At 41.0% G+C, this 18,419-nt stretch overlaps 1 protein-coding gene across 2 annotated transcripts in view; it reads right to left on the reverse strand.

The window, feature by feature from the left end:
• Window positions 1-18,419, reverse strand: part of ANKDD1B (ankyrin repeat and death domain containing 1B) — a 28,380-nt gene that overhangs the window by 2,069 nt on the left and 7,892 nt on the right. Inside the window, exons 4-14 of one of the 2 annotated variants that reach the window (XM_027634870.1) lie at window positions 14,404-14,502; window positions 14,208-14,312; window positions 12,334-12,432; window positions 11,893-11,991; window positions 9,923-10,021; window positions 9,508-9,522; window positions 8,957-9,055; window positions 7,330-7,428; window positions 5,400-5,498; window positions 3,037-3,132; window positions 325-523 (exon numbers count right to left, since the gene is read on the reverse strand). In XM_027634870.1, coding sequence (XP_027490671.1) covers window positions 325-523; window positions 3,037-3,132; window positions 5,400-5,498; window positions 7,330-7,428; window positions 8,957-9,055; window positions 9,508-9,522; window positions 9,923-10,021; window positions 11,893-11,991; window positions 12,334-12,432; window positions 14,208-14,312; window positions 14,404-14,502 — 1,108 coding nt within the window. The remainder of the gene's footprint in view (window positions 1-324; window positions 524-3,036; window positions 3,133-5,399; window positions 5,499-7,329; window positions 7,429-8,956; window positions 9,056-9,507; window positions 9,523-9,922; window positions 10,022-11,892; window positions 11,992-12,333; window positions 12,433-14,207; window positions 14,313-14,403; window positions 14,503-18,419) is intronic. The other variant, XM_027634869.1, reaches the window with a different exon arrangement.

An 18,419-nucleotide genomic window follows, 5' to 3' on the forward strand; every position in this document is an offset into this window, starting at 1 on the left:
AAGCTACTGTTTCATGGCAGCTGTGCAGACAGAGCATGAACAAGGTCTGTCTGTGTCATGAGGTTTCCCAGGTCCTCATTTGCAGCATGACCTGCAAGACCCTTCCATGCTGCTCACTGCTTCTGGTTTTGATCTCCCAAGAGGAAGGTTTTTTCAGGCCAAAAGGGAGAGCAGAAGTGGCCTGTAGTGCTACAGCACTGCTTCCTGGGAACTAGGGACAAGGCTTGTATCCCTTCACTGTGATACTCACAAAGTTATAAAGCAGCATTGCACTGTGGGTTTTTTTAGCCTACATATTATGTCTGACCATTCAGATGTTACTACCTGTCCACTGTTCTTCAATGGCTTTAATTTGTTCATCTGTGAACTTCCAGAATATGGCCAGTTTTTTCCATTCACGGGGTTTTAACTGGTTGTATGCTAGATTCCAAAGGGAGGAACGGATTTGCTTGGTCTGTATACTGTGATCTTGTTTGAAGGACAAGCTGAAGTCTGAGCCATCATCGCTATGAGCCAGATGTGTCTGAAAAAGAAAGCAGGTGATAAATCTTGTAAGAAAACCTTTGCTTACTGAGTAGTGAATGGTGTCCTGGACAACCAGGTGTAGCTACTGACAGGTGATTTGCTCAGTGCCTTTAAAGGAACCATGTATGGCTCATAGAAACAGAACTGACAAAGTCCTCCCTTTGCCGCTATGCCTTACTAAATTAATTGCAAAATAAGCCACTTTCTTTCTCTGGTATTTGATACACAAAAGCAAAGTAAGAGCAAATACTGTGCCAGCGCTGCTGTGCTCCTTGACTCTGTCTACTTCATATGTCACATTTTGAACATGGTTGGGTTTCAGGCAGAGTTCTTACTCTTTCCTCTTGCTTCTAGAAGTGCTGATCTTCCTCTGAGAAGAGGCACCCACCCTCGGTGAGGCACTTGCTCAAGCTGTTCCTACCTCTACCCTGTCAGCTTCATGTGGCTGAAGTGGGGACTTGCAGATTCTTTGCTGGCAGCATGAGCTATTGGTTTTAACATGCAGAACCCCATTCAGCAGAATGCCTTAACAGCAATACACACATACACTTTGAACCTGAATCTGGTTTCATTGCCAGATAGAAACCAAAACCAAATGGATTTCCTCCAGATTAAGTGATGTTGCTACTGTATGTGTAGCTCACCTGAAACAGGAGTGATGGGGTTGCTTCTTGTTAGGGCACCTTTGCAAAAACCATGTCAATCAGTGATTTGCTGAGTGGTGCCCAGGGAACAGTCTCATTCCTAAGTCGGAAAGCTCAAACTACTTCTATATTTCATTTTGTTTATGTACTGGTCCTGTCTCAAATCAATCTCCAAAGGGAAAAAATGTCTTCAGGATTTGATAGAGTTGATAGAGGATTACAAAGCAGGTACTAAGCAAAAAAGGAAATGAAAGCGTGCCCCATTAAAAAGTGCTAAGCATAAAGTGCTTCCTTCCAAATTAAATTCAGAAAAACAGGATTATTTCCTATACCTTATGAGAGTCTTAAAGAAAAAAAATAGTCTCAGTTCAGTAACTAAGCATTATCATGCATGTTTGATTCCATTCATTTCATGCAACTCTAAAAAAATGTTTGCAGCAGCACAGCTTCACTTTGCTGCTAATTCTGTTTGAGGCAATGGCAAGATGGGGTAGTAAAAGCAGCTCTCAAATCCAGTCAAATCCAGCCTGGACAATGATAGGGAAGAGTTGGGTAGAAACAGTAAATAGGAAAAAAGGTCAAACAGAGAGATGACACTCACGCATTAGTATCATGTGCCCTTCCTCACAGCTACATGACATTTCCTTTTGTAACTAATACTTTGTCATAGATGATAAGTCAGCTCAATGTAACAAAAAGACAGTTCTTAAAATAATGGTTTCAAATGGTGTAGTTTCCTGTGTGGTAACACCACCTGAAAAACATCATATTCCACAGCTGTAAGATCTAAGCTGCTCCCAAAGGCTGTCCTCTCAGCTTCAGGCAATGGGATACAAGCACTTATGTTTGTATTTCCAAACATCTCTGGTGCTGTTGTAGAAAACCATCTGCTTAACTATCTTTTTTTCTCTTCAGGCAATTTAGTACACAATGCCAAGAGGTTAGGAGCTTTATGGGCTTACTGCTTTCAAACTTGTCATGTCTTCTGTGGCAACAGCTGACTTCACTTCTAATTCCTCTTTAAGCCAAAAGAAACAATAACATAGCTGACAACTCCAGCTGAAGTGGTGCAAATCAAATATGCACAATACAGGGTGTTGGGGGAGGCACTTTTCATGATAATTAATCTAGATCCGTGATTTACGAGCCCTTTAACATTAAGTGTCATTAATTTGGCCACACAGGGCAGGAGTGGGGTGGTAAAAGCAGCTAATTCTGTACCTGCACTGGGATGGGATCAGTATGCTTATAGACTTGGCTAACTTAGTGAAACAAACACTTCCTGGCAGGAAGCAGGAGTGAGAATGAAGTCACAAATTGGTATGGCAATTTGGCCCTTTAGGGAGGCCCAGCACTATGCAGCCTACATTTAAGTAACAACTAGGGAAAGAAAGTAAGAAATTCAGACAATCTAAGCTGTGTCCTTCACTTGTTGCTTTATTCTTTTCCATTTCATTGATTTAATTTTATAATTAATACAAAAGGAACAGAACAGGGAGCTTCTGCCAAAGCAACTGAGCCCTTGGTAACAAAGGAGTGACAGACATCTGCACTCCACCATTTTCCAACCACAGATTCTACTGTACCAAAGGATGCAGGGATCAGCGTGGATCCAGATTATCTCAGCTCTGATGCTGATGGCACAGATTGAATTTAGTTTAGAACCTCCCTCCGCCCCTTTGTCTCTCTGTGTAGAGCACAATGCAGGAAAATGTTAAGATCTGCCTACATTTTTAACAGCTAGTCAGGAATTAAGCCTGCATCTTGCAGCCTGCCAAAAGGAACTACCTCAAGCAAAAGACACTTCAAAATCAGAATTGGCTTTTCCTTTATCGCTGTATTCAGTGTAATGAAAGATGCCTCTTACCTCTTTCATGGTGTAATACCTTTCTGCTTTAATGATCATATCTACAATGAGGGCATGATTGCTCCTTGATGCCACAGCTAGTGCAGTTTTTCCATGCTGAAAGTAGAGATAGTGAATCAGAACATTATCTCAGGTAAGTGTATCATAGAAGAAATGCAAAAACAGTTCACAGAGACCCTTTTTTTTTTTTTTTTTTTTTTATTTACTACAATTTTATGGCTTTTGAGTAACTACAGTCCAAATTCCATGCTCTGCATGAGCTCTGTCCCCTCAGCCCAGCGGTGGTCAATTTCTCTCACACTGGAATTCCCTCTAAAGAATTTCTAGTGAGGTATGGCTGCTTTCAGAAACCTCTTGCACTCAGACTGCTGCATACTTCACACCAGCTTGCACTCTCCAGTCACTGCTTCCAAGTTCACACAAGCCTGGGCATCTCGAGTTGAAAATTACCACAATACAATCCATTCCCATGTAATAGTTAAACTGGCATTTCAGATGATGGGCTGGCAAAGTTGGAAATTGACTTTAAGGGCAAACTCGTGCCTTGTTTTATTTGGTAAAAGAGGTTGGCTCACAGAATGAAAAGAGAATTACTTTTCTCATGACAACTGAAATAAGCACAACCATAGGATGATGCTTCATGGGTAGTATGGGCAGCCACAGTAACTGAAAGCCATTGCTTTAAATCCAGCTGCAGAGGTCTGCTCAGTCTACCTGAACCCATCTCTGCTGTCAGCACTTAAGTGTAAAGGCATCTCAGTGGCTCTAAAGGGTTAATTCTGGAGTAGTCTGTTCTCAGATTTGTACTGAGTGTAACTGCCTTGGATTTAAATATTCAGGGTGTTCTCCACATATCAAGTGCTAGGCATTCTAGAAAATTAGACCTAACAGAAGCTAACCTCTTAATTAGAAGATGCAGTAATGAAATTATAAGGTATTTCAACTATCTAGCTGCTATAACGTTCCCTAGTATACACTTTTTGAGTTGTAGCTCCTAGTTCTGCTCACGATCATTCTCGTTTTTAGAAAAGCATCACGTTGGAAGCCAATGAATTTACATTTCATTAAATCTTTAAGGCATAGGCTTCCTTTATATGTGAAGAGTCCAGAGACCATAAGAGCTCCATGGGTTCCACCTCTAGAGGGGTGCTCTACATTTCACAGGGAGGCAGAGGGGGTAGGTGTTTCTGGCCTCCTGTGCTGGTGCAGGCATGCTGGCATCCTGCATGCACATGTAGCATAGCAGTCTTGCACACAGGGAGGTCTCTGTACACTGTCACTCACAACCAAAGACAGTTTTATCTGCAGATGGGAAGAAGGAAGAGCTCCTGAGATAGCATTTCCTTTACTCTAACAGCTTGCAACTCATGCAGATGTGTGACGCTCTGGAGACTGAGGACTCCTGCTGCCAGGGTATGGAGGCCAGGCCAGGCTAGGACAACAGGACAGGACAACACTGTGCAACAGAAGCAGGCCTCCCTGTTTCCTGTCTACTGTTTAGTCAGTTTTGGCATCTCAGCACCAATTCAGTTCAAAGGGGACTGTTCCCAGTGGAGGCATGGCCTCAGAGGTCATCCAGCAAACAGGCAAGGAAAAAGCTACTCCAAGAAATAAAACCAGTGCAGAAAGGTGACACAAGTTGTACTGGTTCAGAGCCAAATTCTCATAACAAGTCATGAACTCTTACCAAGATTGCTGTAATACCAGGACACTATCTATCCCAAGACTTGTAGGTGCTTAAGGTCATAATAAACAATAGTTGTCTGTGTCTGCTCTTAGAATACAAAGAGGTTGAGAAAATTGGCTAAGGTGCTGTCTAAAGTGAACAAGATTTCATTCTGGATTAGCCCATATGAGAACTGCAGCTCTCTGGCAAGTGTAGGCATCATTCTGAATGAAAAAGCTTAATTATAATGCAGCATCTTGCCTCAGCCTTCCAAAACACATCAATGCCCATGCTCAGAGCCCCAAGCCTCATGTCAGGCTAGGGAAAAATGAGACAATCCTAGTTTGTAAAGCTTCACTTCTCATGAGGACAGTTTTGTGAAGGAAAATTGCTTTTTATAAGTTACTGAAGAGCTAGATTTTTCTCATAATAAGCATCAAATCCATCAATTCAAATCCATCAATTCATTCATACAGAAAATCTGTAATAGCGGTAACTGTAAAAACGGGAAATTCAATCTAGCACATTTGTAAAAACTGGGTTTGGTATTCTGTCCTTTAAAAAGCACTTGCCTATCAACTTTGCCTTGGTACTTCTTCCAGCCATTGCTCTTCTTGCCTCAGTCTTTCCAGGCTGAAGAGTATAAACCAGAAAATAAAATCACATAATCCTTGTGTGTGTGAGGAATGCAATTTACCTTATCCATGGTCTTGAGATCACAGCCTGCCTTAAGCAGCACTTCCACCAACTCCACATTACCAAGATCAGCTGCCAAATGCAGAGGGGTTTCCTGCCTCTGGAATTATAGACACCAAATAAATGTAATACATCACACTCCCTCCCAGAAGGAGAATTCTCTCAGACTGAATCTAAAATAAATGTAATACATCAAACTCCCTCCCAGAAGGAGAATTCTCTCAGACTGAATCTAAAATTGATTCACAACAAGAGGCAGCCTTAGTGAGAAAACACAGAATGAAATAATTTAACTTCTGAGTGATCTATCTGCCAGTTTTATTTCAGGTAAACAAGACAGCACATGGATCTCTGTAGGAAAACCAGACAGAAGTTCCAGCTGGCTCAGGAAAAGTTGCTGTAATGCCCCTCTAATGTATCATAAACTAACAAGTTCTCTCTCTCTTCCCTCTTAAAGCAAGGTGTTTTGGACAGAGTGCTTCATGCAACTGCCAACCGGCATCAATATTATCCTCTCAAGTAACCTCTTCCCTGCTGAAATGCTTTCCAAGACAACTAGACATCCATAATTTTCAACATAATGATGCAACATCCACAACAGGGCTTTTTAGTGAGCCCTGCCACAAAATGATGATAAGTAGCAAAAGTCTACCTGTTTCCTGATGAGTTCAGTGAACCTTAACTATACCACCTGAGAATCAACTGCCTCTGGGTGAATTCCTGTGTGGCATTTCCAATTAGTTGTTTAACCTTATAAACAATAACCAAAATCACACTCATAACACACTCTAGTATGAACACTGTGATTACACAAGGATATTCAAGGAACCAAGTAGCTGTTACAAGAAGGTGGGGCAGACCTATCATGGAGGATAAGAAGGGGTAGTGCCATTTGTTCCTCTTTCAACAAAGCACTTCTCCAAGGAGGAAAGGGAAATGGTGTAATTGTTGATTTTCTTCATGAGAGTACCCAGATAGTGGCATTCTAGGGCTCAAAAATACCAGATTAGGCACAAGGCCAGTGCTTTTATCATCACCCTCACAGGCAAAGAAATACAAAGAGACAAACAACACAACAAAAGCAGAAAATGGTAATTAACAATTATATGAGGATTTGTACAGCAAAAAAGGGATCAAGCATGACAGCACCAAAGTAAATATGACACACATCAGCAGTGGATGTGTGACCTACAGTGAACTCACCAACAACCAGCCAGGTCTCCAAAGATCACTGGCACCAAGTAGAGGCTAAAGAATCCTGGCAAAGGTGGGGAAAACATGTTGCTGTCTCTGGGTGGGCTCAAACCACTATCTTTTCAGTTAACAGCTGAACATGCTAACTGATTGCATCACAGAGACTTATGACATCATCATTCAGGGTGTTGCTGTGTAGTGTGGAGCAGCACTTCACTCAGCTCTGCTCGGCTGTGTCCCCTCTCAGCTCCCTCAGCACCCCCCTATATTGACCTAGGGGCACGGAATGTGAAACAGAGAAGTCCTTGGTGCTGTTCAAACACTGCTCAGCAACAGTTTTAACTCTGGTGTCTTACCAGCTCTGGTTTGGTCACAGATCTAAAACACTGCACCCCGTGGGTTGCTTTAAAAAAAGATTAACTTCTTTCCAGTCAAATGCCACGCTGCACTGGGTTTCCCTCTGAGGTCAATACCATTGAGACAAATATTTCTGTTGTTTATTGCACATGAACCGTAACACTTGAACAATAAATTAACCCATTATCCTTATCTTGCACAAACAATATTAGCATAGCATGTACCAGTGACTAATACAAGCAAAAAGATAAGGAGAGAACCGCCTCTTCCTTCCTTCTTTTTTGCACTCTGAGCTCATAAGGCAAAAAAAAAAATTCAAGCAAAATCCACATAATCTCTTCTTTACCAATGAAGTTGTGTTAATTCCCAGTTTTTCTTACATTGTTTAAGGAATTTATATCATGATTGGCATCCAAAAGGCTTTTTACTACTGGTAGATTGTTACCGATGACTGCTAAATGGAGAGGGGAATTCTTCTGCTGTGGAGGCAAAATAATAAACTGTTATACTTGGGTACATTATTAGAAGTTTATTCAAACAAGAAAGAGGTTTTAATTGAAGACTACCCATTGCAAAGGCAATATGCTCTAGCAGAGCTTCAAGATTGCAGAAAACACATCTCAATGTGCAGTTATACCAGAGATGGTAGCCTGCTCCTACACCATCAGGTAGACAAATACAGCTGAGAAAACGGAAATATGGAGTTGCATCAGTGTGTCACCATTTAGGAATGTGGCAAGGCTCTCCTCTTAAATGTTCCTACCTGGGATGTGCTGCTATCCTTGGCAGAGAGATTAGGGTAATGTTAGGGCTCCCTCAGAACATTGGGTTTGCCCTTAGTTGAATAGCCTGAAGACAGATTTATTCTGTATTTGGTAAACGAATGTCAAAACCTACTTTCCAGGAACAAACACATCGCTGCTGGAAATATTCTTTGTACTAAACTGACTTGCTGTCATATTTAGAGCAAGTTACAGCTGGTAAGAAATTAAGGGGTTTTATTTGAGTGATTATTTATTAAAGTAACTGGGCACAGGTCCAACACCAGTCACAATCCAATCATCAGGTTGGCAAGTTCACTTTGGATGTTGAACCTGTGACTCATCAATTTCTTGTGAAATACAGTTAAAGAATAATTCCATACCAGTACCATTCATGGATGCCAGACACCAGTTCGGTGTCTTTATAAAACACAGCCATTTCTTCAGGGCTACAGAAAAATAAAGGAAGCTCTTATGCAACACCCTGCTGGAAATGTTTTCAAAATATAAATTATGATTGTATGAGTTGCTTCTCCTACAGAAAGCCAATGAGAACAAGTAGCAAAACAACTGCCCAAACTTTAAATCATTTCCAGCACATCATAAATTTTTCTTCCTTCATAACTTCCTGCAATAGGCCAGTGGTCACTGCCTAAGTCATGAAGCCAAGATGCCATTTTCATCCTGTGCTGTAGAAATGGAAAATAATTTCCTATTCATAGCAAATCTCAGGTGTAACAAAAACTCTAATATCTAAACTGAGAGAAGATTTGCATAATATAAATACCCCTTCTTTTTAAATCCCAAAGAATGGTGGCAGGCAGATTTTGAGGCCATTGAGTGTGCATTTACCTTCAAAGGGTGACAACACCAAAGTGTTTATGTACCTTCTAGTTATCTTTATTCAAAATCCATTACGAGTGTTAACTCTTTGCCCACAGCACACAGGGCGGCCTGCTTTGCTAGTTCAAGCAGGGTACTTTGCTCATCTTCTCCTTGGCTTAGCCTGGCCACGTCTACACTGCACTGGACTAGTCTGCTCAGGCACTCCCTGGATTGTGCAACAGGACCTTGTCTCTATTGGTCTATACATGTTGCTAATCAATACCCCAACTAAGTGATAACACGTATAGTATAAAATTCAAGAAGCTACTCAATCTCCTTCAGCTGTCTGAATTTCAAGGAAGGCCACAAAAGACAGGACAGGCTGAGCAGCAGCAGAACAGTTATTCCGATATACACTCACCTCGGGTTTAGGAACCAGGTCAATATTCTTATCAATAAGAAAAGTAACCAAGGATAGATGTCCATTCTGAATTGCAACCTGCAAAGCACTGCTATCATTCTGAAAGAAATTTTGATAGACAGCAAAAACTTACATTTTTATTGCTGAAAAAAAACAGTACTAAAAAGAGCTACCAATATACGATAATCTTCCATCTAAGTTTGTGTTATTATCCTCTCTGGAAAAAAAAAGACCCTTTGATAAAATGATACAAAAACAAGTGGACCAGCAGTCAGGATGATGTACATGTGCTTTTGTCAATAGTGAAGGAATTTCCCATTTTTACTATATCACAACAAATATGCTAAAGAACACCAGTATCCAACAGCCCTTTTCAATTGTCATCTATACTGAGCCATGGACAACAACAATGTCAATACATGTCCTAGTCTGTTAGTTAGCCTGTTAGACCTTTACCAAGCAAGTACACTCACATTAACAAACTTTAAAAATAAATCCATAGAACATTTTTACATAATAATTCTGTGTAAACAAACAAGCTCTCAGTCTACTGGAATCATAATCCTCTTGCAGCAGGCAAGCCAAGGCCATTCAGCAGATGTGAGTTGGACCAAAGTCCAGGAACCAGATGTGGATAACAAGAACAAGAACATCAGATCAGTCACTGCCAAAACAGAGGATTTTCAGTTACCCTAGTCTGCTACATTTTCTGGTCATATGATGTACTATTGGGCATACAGTAAATAAACTCCACCACAGTACTCTTTCAAATAAACATAATGCTATTTTTCTTCCACATCAGTTTTATTCTATTAGTACTCTCTACATTCCCCATTCTATTTTATTATTTTTCCCCATTTCATAAAAATAAGCAGAGCAAATGCACTTTTAGTACACAGAGAAAAGGAAATATAATGTCCTCCCCACTGCCTGGGATGTCCCACTATCTGTGTGTTGTGTACATACCTGAGTTAAAACATTGATGTCACTCCCTGCATCCAGTAAGAGTTCAGCACATTTTTCATGACCTCCTTTAACAGACAAGTAAAATGGAGTTTCTCCATTCTAGACCAAAAGAGAGAAAATGTCTGTTCCCATTTAAGCCACATGAGTAAAAAGACTGTGACACAAAACACCTCTGGTAGGCTCGATCAGGCTCTTCCAGCTCAGTAGAAAAGGTGAGTTGGTCCCAAGAGAACACAACCTGAATGCTCCTAAATTAGGACTTGAATGATGTGCCAATTCACCAACAGTTCAGTGACAGATGGCATTTATGTGGACAGAGGTACAGTAACATTTAATGATACAGAAAATTATTTAATAACTATTCATATATTAATATTCATAAATATTAATCGTGTTATTTTCAAAGAAGACTGCTGAAAACAGGCACAGAAACAAAGATGACGGGTAGCAGCTGTTCCTGGTCAGCAACAGCATGATAGAACATACAGTAAATACTGAATTCTGTCAGTATAATGCCATGGATTTCTCACAAATTGCAAACACCTAGTGCTACTTATAAGGAGGATTTTTAATAGAAATAATCTTATTTCATATTTATTTCAAATCTTCTCACACCAAAAGAGTCTCCATGTCTCCACAACAAGTCTCTAAAATAGCTTACATCAGCTGCACAATGATCTACTCCCTGCTTCTAAACTCCTAAAATACACAAAGGTTTAATAAAAATTACTCTAGTGTTTTAACATTCACAAAAGCTTTAATAAATCCTATTTGTACGTTGCTTAAAATCCTCACACCATTATTCTGGTAAACTGAATATATTTTAGTACTTTGCTCATGCTATGGAAAGAGAGATCGGTTTCTACACCACCCAGAATATGTCCAGCTGGTGGGGAAGGTCACTCCATTAGCCATGGCAAGGCAGGAGCACAAGCAGTACAAGCTTTGTATGCAGAAGCAACATTCTTAGACAAGGCTTGGAAACAAAAGGGCTCCACATTTCAAAGAGGCTTGTGTGCCTCTTCAGCTTGCATAGCTGAAAACAGCAGATGAGTTGGGTAAGAGAGAACCTCTCCACCCACAAATCTGTTGCTGATAAAGGAAGAAGAGGGCCTCAGGTGGGAGTGGGTGTTCCTTACTCATTTCACCCACTGGGCCAGCAGAACAGACGATCAGCCACACAGTATGTTCCCACAGTGGGCATGACAGCCCACTACAAAGGAAATTACCTTGCTCAGTTTGTTCTAGCTACCCCACAGAAGAAACAGAAGACACAAAGACACTTTGGAAAGCAGGAAAGCTGAGATGAGCAGCTAGTGTGCATTTCCTTTCTCTACTCCTTGTTTAAGCCTCAAAATTAAGCTCATGACTCCATCAACTCAAGCATACAACCTTCACAGCTAATATGCAACTGATGAGTATGTCGGCTGAGCTCACCAACACTAACCCAGGAAAGCAAAAGCGGGTAGGCAGTGTTTGAGCCAGTTTCACACAGGCAACAGAGTTCAGATGGCAAGGTGCAAATCTGAGACCTCCTTGTGAGGTATCTATGATGGTAAATGCTTGGTATGCAAGTTGAACTGGTCCAGTGAATAGCTTGAAAAGCACCAGAGATGCTATATGTGAGATGTTAAAAGGAATGGGATCACATGGTTAAAAATGCTGAACAACAGAAAGCAAAGCGGAGGTTAAGGCCCTTCTGTGTTTTCTTCTACCAGCAGTTATGCAAGGACATGCCAAATGGAGGGGAGGTCATTGTGTGAGGAATAGAGGACAGAGGAAGAGACATTGAATGAGTTAATAGAGGTGACTTTATTGGACAAGGAACAAGGAAACAGGAGCAAAGGTACTAGAAAAGCAGCAGAACTAAGGAAGTCCACTCAGTGCCACATCTATTCTTTTGAATTATTTTTTTTGGCAATTTTTCATGTCTCTAATTTTATCTCTTTCAATAGTTTCAGTGTCCTTACCTTATTGAGGTCATTTATTTCCTCCCACTGTTCAAGCAGAATTTCTACAACTTCACTGTGACCATTTTTGGCTGCTAAATGCAATGCTGTGTTTCCCTCCTTGAAATTAGAAAGTCAAATAAAATTTCAAAACACAGAATAAAGTAAATATCTTAACTAAAACCAACACAAAGCCTTTGGTCCTTTACATACAATCCTCTCTTACGTACAAGGAGAAGGAGGAAGATCCACAAGACACATTCCAAGACTGAGACTAACTGCAAAAGGGCCTTTTCACATGTAGGCAGACATGATCTTGTTGATCTAGCTGGTTTTCTGAAAACTTCTGCATGTACAGCAAAAAGACTGGGTTCCGCAAAAATGGGTACTACATCAAGATTAATGGCCAAAACCTGGGTAAGCACATTTGTAGTTGTGTTTCTATGCAAAAGAAATCTTTACCTTATCTTTTTCAGATGTGAACAGTTTCAGAGCAATCAAATTGTTTATCATGTCAACATGGCCTTTCTCAGAAGCCAGAAGAAATGGCTTTTTACCTTTCTAGAAAACAATTATGAAAAGAAACATAGTGTTAGAGAAAGTAGAAATACTTGCTTCTGGTTACTAGATTCATGGCATGCATATGTGTACCTGTATCCTACATAAAAATGTATGTATCATAAGACTAAGGAGATTAATAGAATAGTAGATATACACAAGAAGATTAATAACTAAAAATACATAGTTAGTGTAAATAAAAAGATTATACATCTTGCATATCCTGAAGAAAATATATGAAAACCATTTAGAAATGGTGAAAATGTAGAAATTATGCTCAAAATATTTAAATCTTAATTCTTCTCAGTATGAAAATATTTATCAAAAGAACGTTAAAAGTCTGAGGATGCTCAGAAACAGGCAGTAAAGAAAATTGCAAGATTTATTTACGTGGTGTAACATGTATGATTTGAATTCTGCAAGCACAGACCAGAATTAACATATCTCAGAAGTTTCATCCTGGAGGCCTGAATTTAGAGCTACAAATTTTGGGGTTTTTTTGGGTGGTGTCTAAATTAACAAAAAAATTTCAAACTGTTTACAATTCAACTGCAGAAAGTTATCTTCACGTAAAACCATACCACTGTTCAGACAGTGAGGTACTTAACCAACTAGTTAAAACACCCTCATTTCATATCTGATAGTGGCCTATATAAACATGTAAGAAAAAGAAATGCAGGCAACTAATAGAGAATTATGAAACAACCTCAACAAAGAGAAGATGCTTCTTCACCTTTCTTTTCCCAAGGCCTAAGACAAAAATGTTTGTTTTGTTAAATTAATTCTGTTTTGTCAGTCTCGTCATGTGTAAAAAGAATTCAGAATTTTGGGTCAATAAAGTTCAAGACTGAAAAAAAAAAAAAGAAGGGAGATCTGTTCTTTTGATGACAGATCTCACAGGAATAAGTTTTCCTCATGAAAAAATAAAATATCCTATTTAGCTATGTAAGCTTTCAAAACAAGATCCCAACACTGTGGAAAGGGAAAATAAAAACACAGCAAACCTGATGAGGATGAGGTTCTGGCACTGTTGAAAAGTTGGTGCACCTTTGTAGAATGGCTGCACAGAGTTTTATGTTCTATCTTGAAAAAATACGCCCATGCTGGCCATAACTGGCAGGTTTTGGTAAGGGCAGGGGGCTGCGTGGGAGGACATCAGAGACTGCCCCTCCATAGCCATTTACAGCTGACTCCACAATGGAATGAACTGACCCACCACGTGCCAACACTCAAGCCATCAGAGGAACACATGATATCTCTGTGAAAATGTATTTAAGAAAGGCTGGTCACTGCTACAGGGAGGAGGCACAAGGGGAGATACAGGAGGAGACATGAGAGGATGCAAGAGAGGAGACACAAGAGAAGGTACACCTGCAGGGAGACTGCAGCCCATGGAAGAAGCTTCCTGAAGCAGAGGAAAAGAGTAAGAAACAAAGAGCAGAAAAAAAGGAATCCACTGTGGACTGGCCCCAACCTCCTCTGCCTCCCATTGCCTCACCAATGCAATTGAACTTCACATGCAGCAAAAGCAAGGAGAGCAGGGAAGGAGAAGTTTCTGCAGTTCAACTGAGATAATCAAAGAGGGAGAAAAGCTGTTTTCTCCAAGTGCTTGTCTGGCTGTTTGTTTTACTTGTTTCTCAATATTCAAGTCAGTAATTAAAAGTTTATGTAACTAGCAATAAATTAAAATTAATTGAATTTCCCCAAGTCAGGATTGTTTTGTCCTAAACAAAAGCCTCATGACATCAAAGAAATAAACAGAAAGAAACACACTGTACCGCATCAGGCTTGTTCAAGTCATTCAGATGAAGTTCTTGGAGAAAATAATCAACTATTTTAACGCTGTTGTTCTGAGCCGCAAAGTGCAGTACATTCATTCCTTCCTGAAAAAGCATAAGTGACTCTGTAAGAACAAGTTTGATTTTTTTCCCAAACAAACATGTTTAGAGTTCATAAAAATTTGTCATAACAAACCTCATTCTTAGCCTTTTGATCAGCACCTGCTTTAACTAATTTTCGCATTATATCCAGATTTCCAGTCCAAGCTGCAAGATGAATCACTGTCAGGCCATGCTTCAAATAAAATTACAAAGACAGAAATTACTGTTAGGAATTGGATTTTTTAATTGCCTTAAAACATTGCTACTGTAGCAAGCTGTGCAAAGAAGCCTCATGCCAGGAGACTGAAGACAAAGGCTGAGGGGAGAGGGCCTAGCCCACAAACTCTTAGCTTTGTGGAGGCCAGTGGGGAGTCTCTGAGTGTGTGATGCTTACCTCCTATGAGCCAGACCATTTCAAAGGGGTTCTTCTGTGCACACACCCACCACTACCCCAAGAAGGCCTCATTCTGAGCAGGAGTGCCTCTGAAGCAGCCCCCCACCCCAGCCTAAATGACTGGGAAAAAACCAGCACCTCCAGCCTCTGACCCAAAACTTACTTCTGTCTTGCAGGGTGGATTGCAACAACTACTACCAAAACACCTCACACCAAATTTCTTTAAATCTTTCTGATTAATTCAGTGTATCAGGTTCTGCAGAGCAGAAAAGCAATAGAAAAGCAATATTAACACCTAGCAGAATGAGTGGAATTAAGGAAAATGTAATGCAACAAGACTTAGTTAAATGTTCAATGTGTCCTCTTCTTGACAGAAGGTCTGGCATCTCCAGAGAAGGACTGATCCCATTTTAAGGAGGGGTGGGAGGAGGGGAGGGGGTACTAAATACTACTTGCAAATTATTCTCTCTCTCTCCAGAAACTATGTAGATATTTAGCCCTGGGTGCAGCGGATGACATTTCAGGTGACTATATGTAGTGGCTCTAAATCCATGAGTCACCATAATTTTCCATTTAGACTTTTTAAGGTTCTTTTCTCTCAAATTCTCTAAAAAATATTTCTATTATAGGGGAAAAAAAGAGAAAAAGGAAAAAAAAAAAGAAAAAACCCCCCTGTTTTTAACTTAGAAACAAAAGGGCTAACTCTACTCTGTGCTGATGCAGCCTCATCTTGAGTCCTGTGTGCGGTTTTGGATGCCACAATACAAGAAGGATATAAAGCTGTAAGAGAGTGTCTGAAGAATGGTCACAAAGATGGTGGAGGGCCTTAAGGAGAAGCCATACAAGGAGCGGTTGAGGTCACTTGTTTTGTTCAGCTGGGAGAAGAGGAAACTGAGGGGAGACATAGCAGCCTCCAGTTTCCTTGTGAGGGGAAGTGGGACGGCAGGTACTGATCTCTTCCCTGTGGTGACCAGTGACAGGATGAGGCGATAGTGACTTCAGGGTACTACTTATAAACTATTCATTGAATAAGAAAACAGTACAGGATGGAAGAGACTTCTGGAGGTCCCACTGCTATAGCCTCTTGCTCAAAGCCTGTCCAACCAGATTAGGTAATTCAGAACCTCCTCCTGGCAAGCTTTGAATAGCCTGAAGATTAAGACTAAAAAACTCTCTGTAAAATCTGTTTCAGTGTTTGACCACCCTGACGGTGAATTTTTTTTTCTTCTTCTATCTAACTAGGAGCTCCCATGTTGCAATTTGAGACCATTGCCTCTTGTCCTGTCACTGTGTACCTGTGAGAAGAGTCTGTCTGTCTTCTCTGTATTCTCCCCATATGTAGCTGCAGACAGCCATAAGATGTCCCCTTTACCATTCTTCTCCCAAGGCTGAGCAGGCTCACCTCTCTCAGCACCTCCTCATACTCAGTTCTAATCATGCTGCAGTTCTAATCATCCTAGAGGCTCTGCACAGGACTACAGTCTATCAGTGTCTTTCCTGTATTTGCAGAAATTGCAGTGGAAAACAGTGGAGGGCAATACGGAACATGTATCTGGTGTGCAGGCTATGAGACAAATCTAGGCTTGGGCAAAATTTGTGACTCTGTCTCAAAAATCTGCCCTGAAAAACCTTCCTAAGTATGAATAAGGAGAAAAAGTAACTAGAATTGATAGCCTTACACAATGAGACTAGTGGATGAGGGGAGAGACATGAATGTTTATCTCAACTTTCGTAAGAGTTTTGACACTGTCCCTCATAACATCCTTCTAGACGAACAGAAGTACAGTGTAGGCAAACAGGTATACCAAGTTGTACTGAAAGCCAGCTGAACTATCAAGCCCAAAATATTCTTTGATTAGCAACACAAAGGCCAGATGGAGGCCAGTCACAAGCAATGCACACGTTGATCCTGGGTCCAACACTGTTTAACATCTTCATTAATGACCTGAATGATGGGGCAGAGTGCACCTGCAGCAAATTTATAGGTGGTATTAAATTAGGAGGAATGGCTGATAGACCAGATTGGTGTGCTACAATACAAGGGAACCTTGACAGGCTGGAGAAAAGGCCTGGTAAGAAGATAATGAAATTGTACAGGGGGAAATCCAAAGCCCTGTACCTGAGGAGAAGCAAACTCAGGCAGCAGTACTGACTGGGGCCAATTGACTAGAAAGCAGCTTGGCAAAAGAGGACCTGAGGCTCCTGGTGGACATTAAGTTAAACATGAATCAGCTGTGTCCTTGCAGCACACAAGGCAAATTATATTCGTGGTTGCATTAGGAAGGGCACTGCCACCTGGCCAAGGGCAGTGATCCTTCCCCTCTACTCACTGGTGAACCACACCTCTAGTATCGTGTCCAGTTCTGGGCTTTCCAGCGTAGGAGGGACATGCCCGAGGGACATCTGACATGTGAGAAGATGTTTAGCAACATGGGACTGTTTAGTCAAAGAAGACTTGGGTGGATCTTATCATTGTGCATAAATACCTGATGGAAGGGAGTGAAAAAGAACCATCCAGATTCAGTGGTGTCCAGTGACAGGGACAGAGGCAATGGGCAGAAACTGAAGCACAGGAAGATTCACTTCAACATAAGAAAAATCTTTTTTGCTCTAATTATGATAAAATACTGGAATCAACTTCCTGGAGAGGTTACGGGGTGTCCATCCTTGGAGATAATCAAAACCTGGTTGGACACAGCTCTGAGTAATCTGCTGTAATCAGGAGGCTGGACTAGGTCATCTCCAGAGATTGCAACCTCACCCACTTTATATGATTCTCTCTGTGTGCTATTTGGCAGAGGGGAGCCCGGGAGGAGAAAAGGAAGTACAAGGGTAGGAAAAAGGTGGGCAAAAGAAAAGACAAAAAAAAAGGCAAATAAGGCATAAAATCATATGGAAACCAAAAACGTGGAGAATCGTGTGATTGTGGACTCCTGCGCTAAGGGTGATAAGATGACCTGCAGACCCAAGCTCTCTCCAATATAGCAAGGGACTGCCTTGAACTCTTCATTGGGTCCACCTCTGAAATAGTTGGGATGGTAGGATGGATAAGAACAGATAAACTTCTACCTTGATATTAAGTGCAGAAGGACAAGAATTGCAGCTTTGTATTATAAGATCTCTTTGCAGTAATTCTGTATCAATGCTAAAAATGGTAACAAGCAATAAAATTGTAACTCAATCACTGCAGCTTGGGATTGATACAGTTGTGAATTATCATCATCATCATGGCTGGGCTTAGCGAAAGAAGATTAAGGAAGGCTCTATCCACATTTGTTACAGGTACGCTGGTGGCTAATGAGGCCAATACGAGATAGACGTATCCGATTGCAAAAGGCACAGCAGAAAGACTCCTTAGGTGGTGTATTCTGCAAGACACGGTTCTTTCTGTGTTGCCTTTTCTCCTCGAGAGTGATCCTGTGTGCGTTCTCAAAGGAGACAGCTGTGTTATAGATGGTGTGTCTCCAGGCCTCCCTATTTGAGGCCAGAGTAGATCAGTTATGGTGATCAATATGGCCAAGGCTGAGATGTTGCTTCAGGGAGTCCTTGTATCTTCTCTTTGGGGCTCCTCTCTTGCGGTAGCCGGTGGCAAGTTCACCATAAAGCAAGATCTTAGGGAGGCGGTGGTCCTTCATCCTTGAGACATGCCCTGCCCGTCGCAGCTGTGTTCTCAGCAACATGGCCTCAGTACTTGTGACTGCTGCCTGTTCTAGAAC

The sequence above is a fragment of the Corapipo altera genome, unplaced genomic scaffold, assembly GCF_003945725.1.
Source record: "Corapipo altera isolate COAL_440 unplaced genomic scaffold, ASM394572v1 61411, whole genome shotgun sequence".
Lineage (NCBI taxonomy): Eukaryota > Metazoa > Chordata > Aves > Passeriformes > Pipridae > Corapipo > Corapipo altera.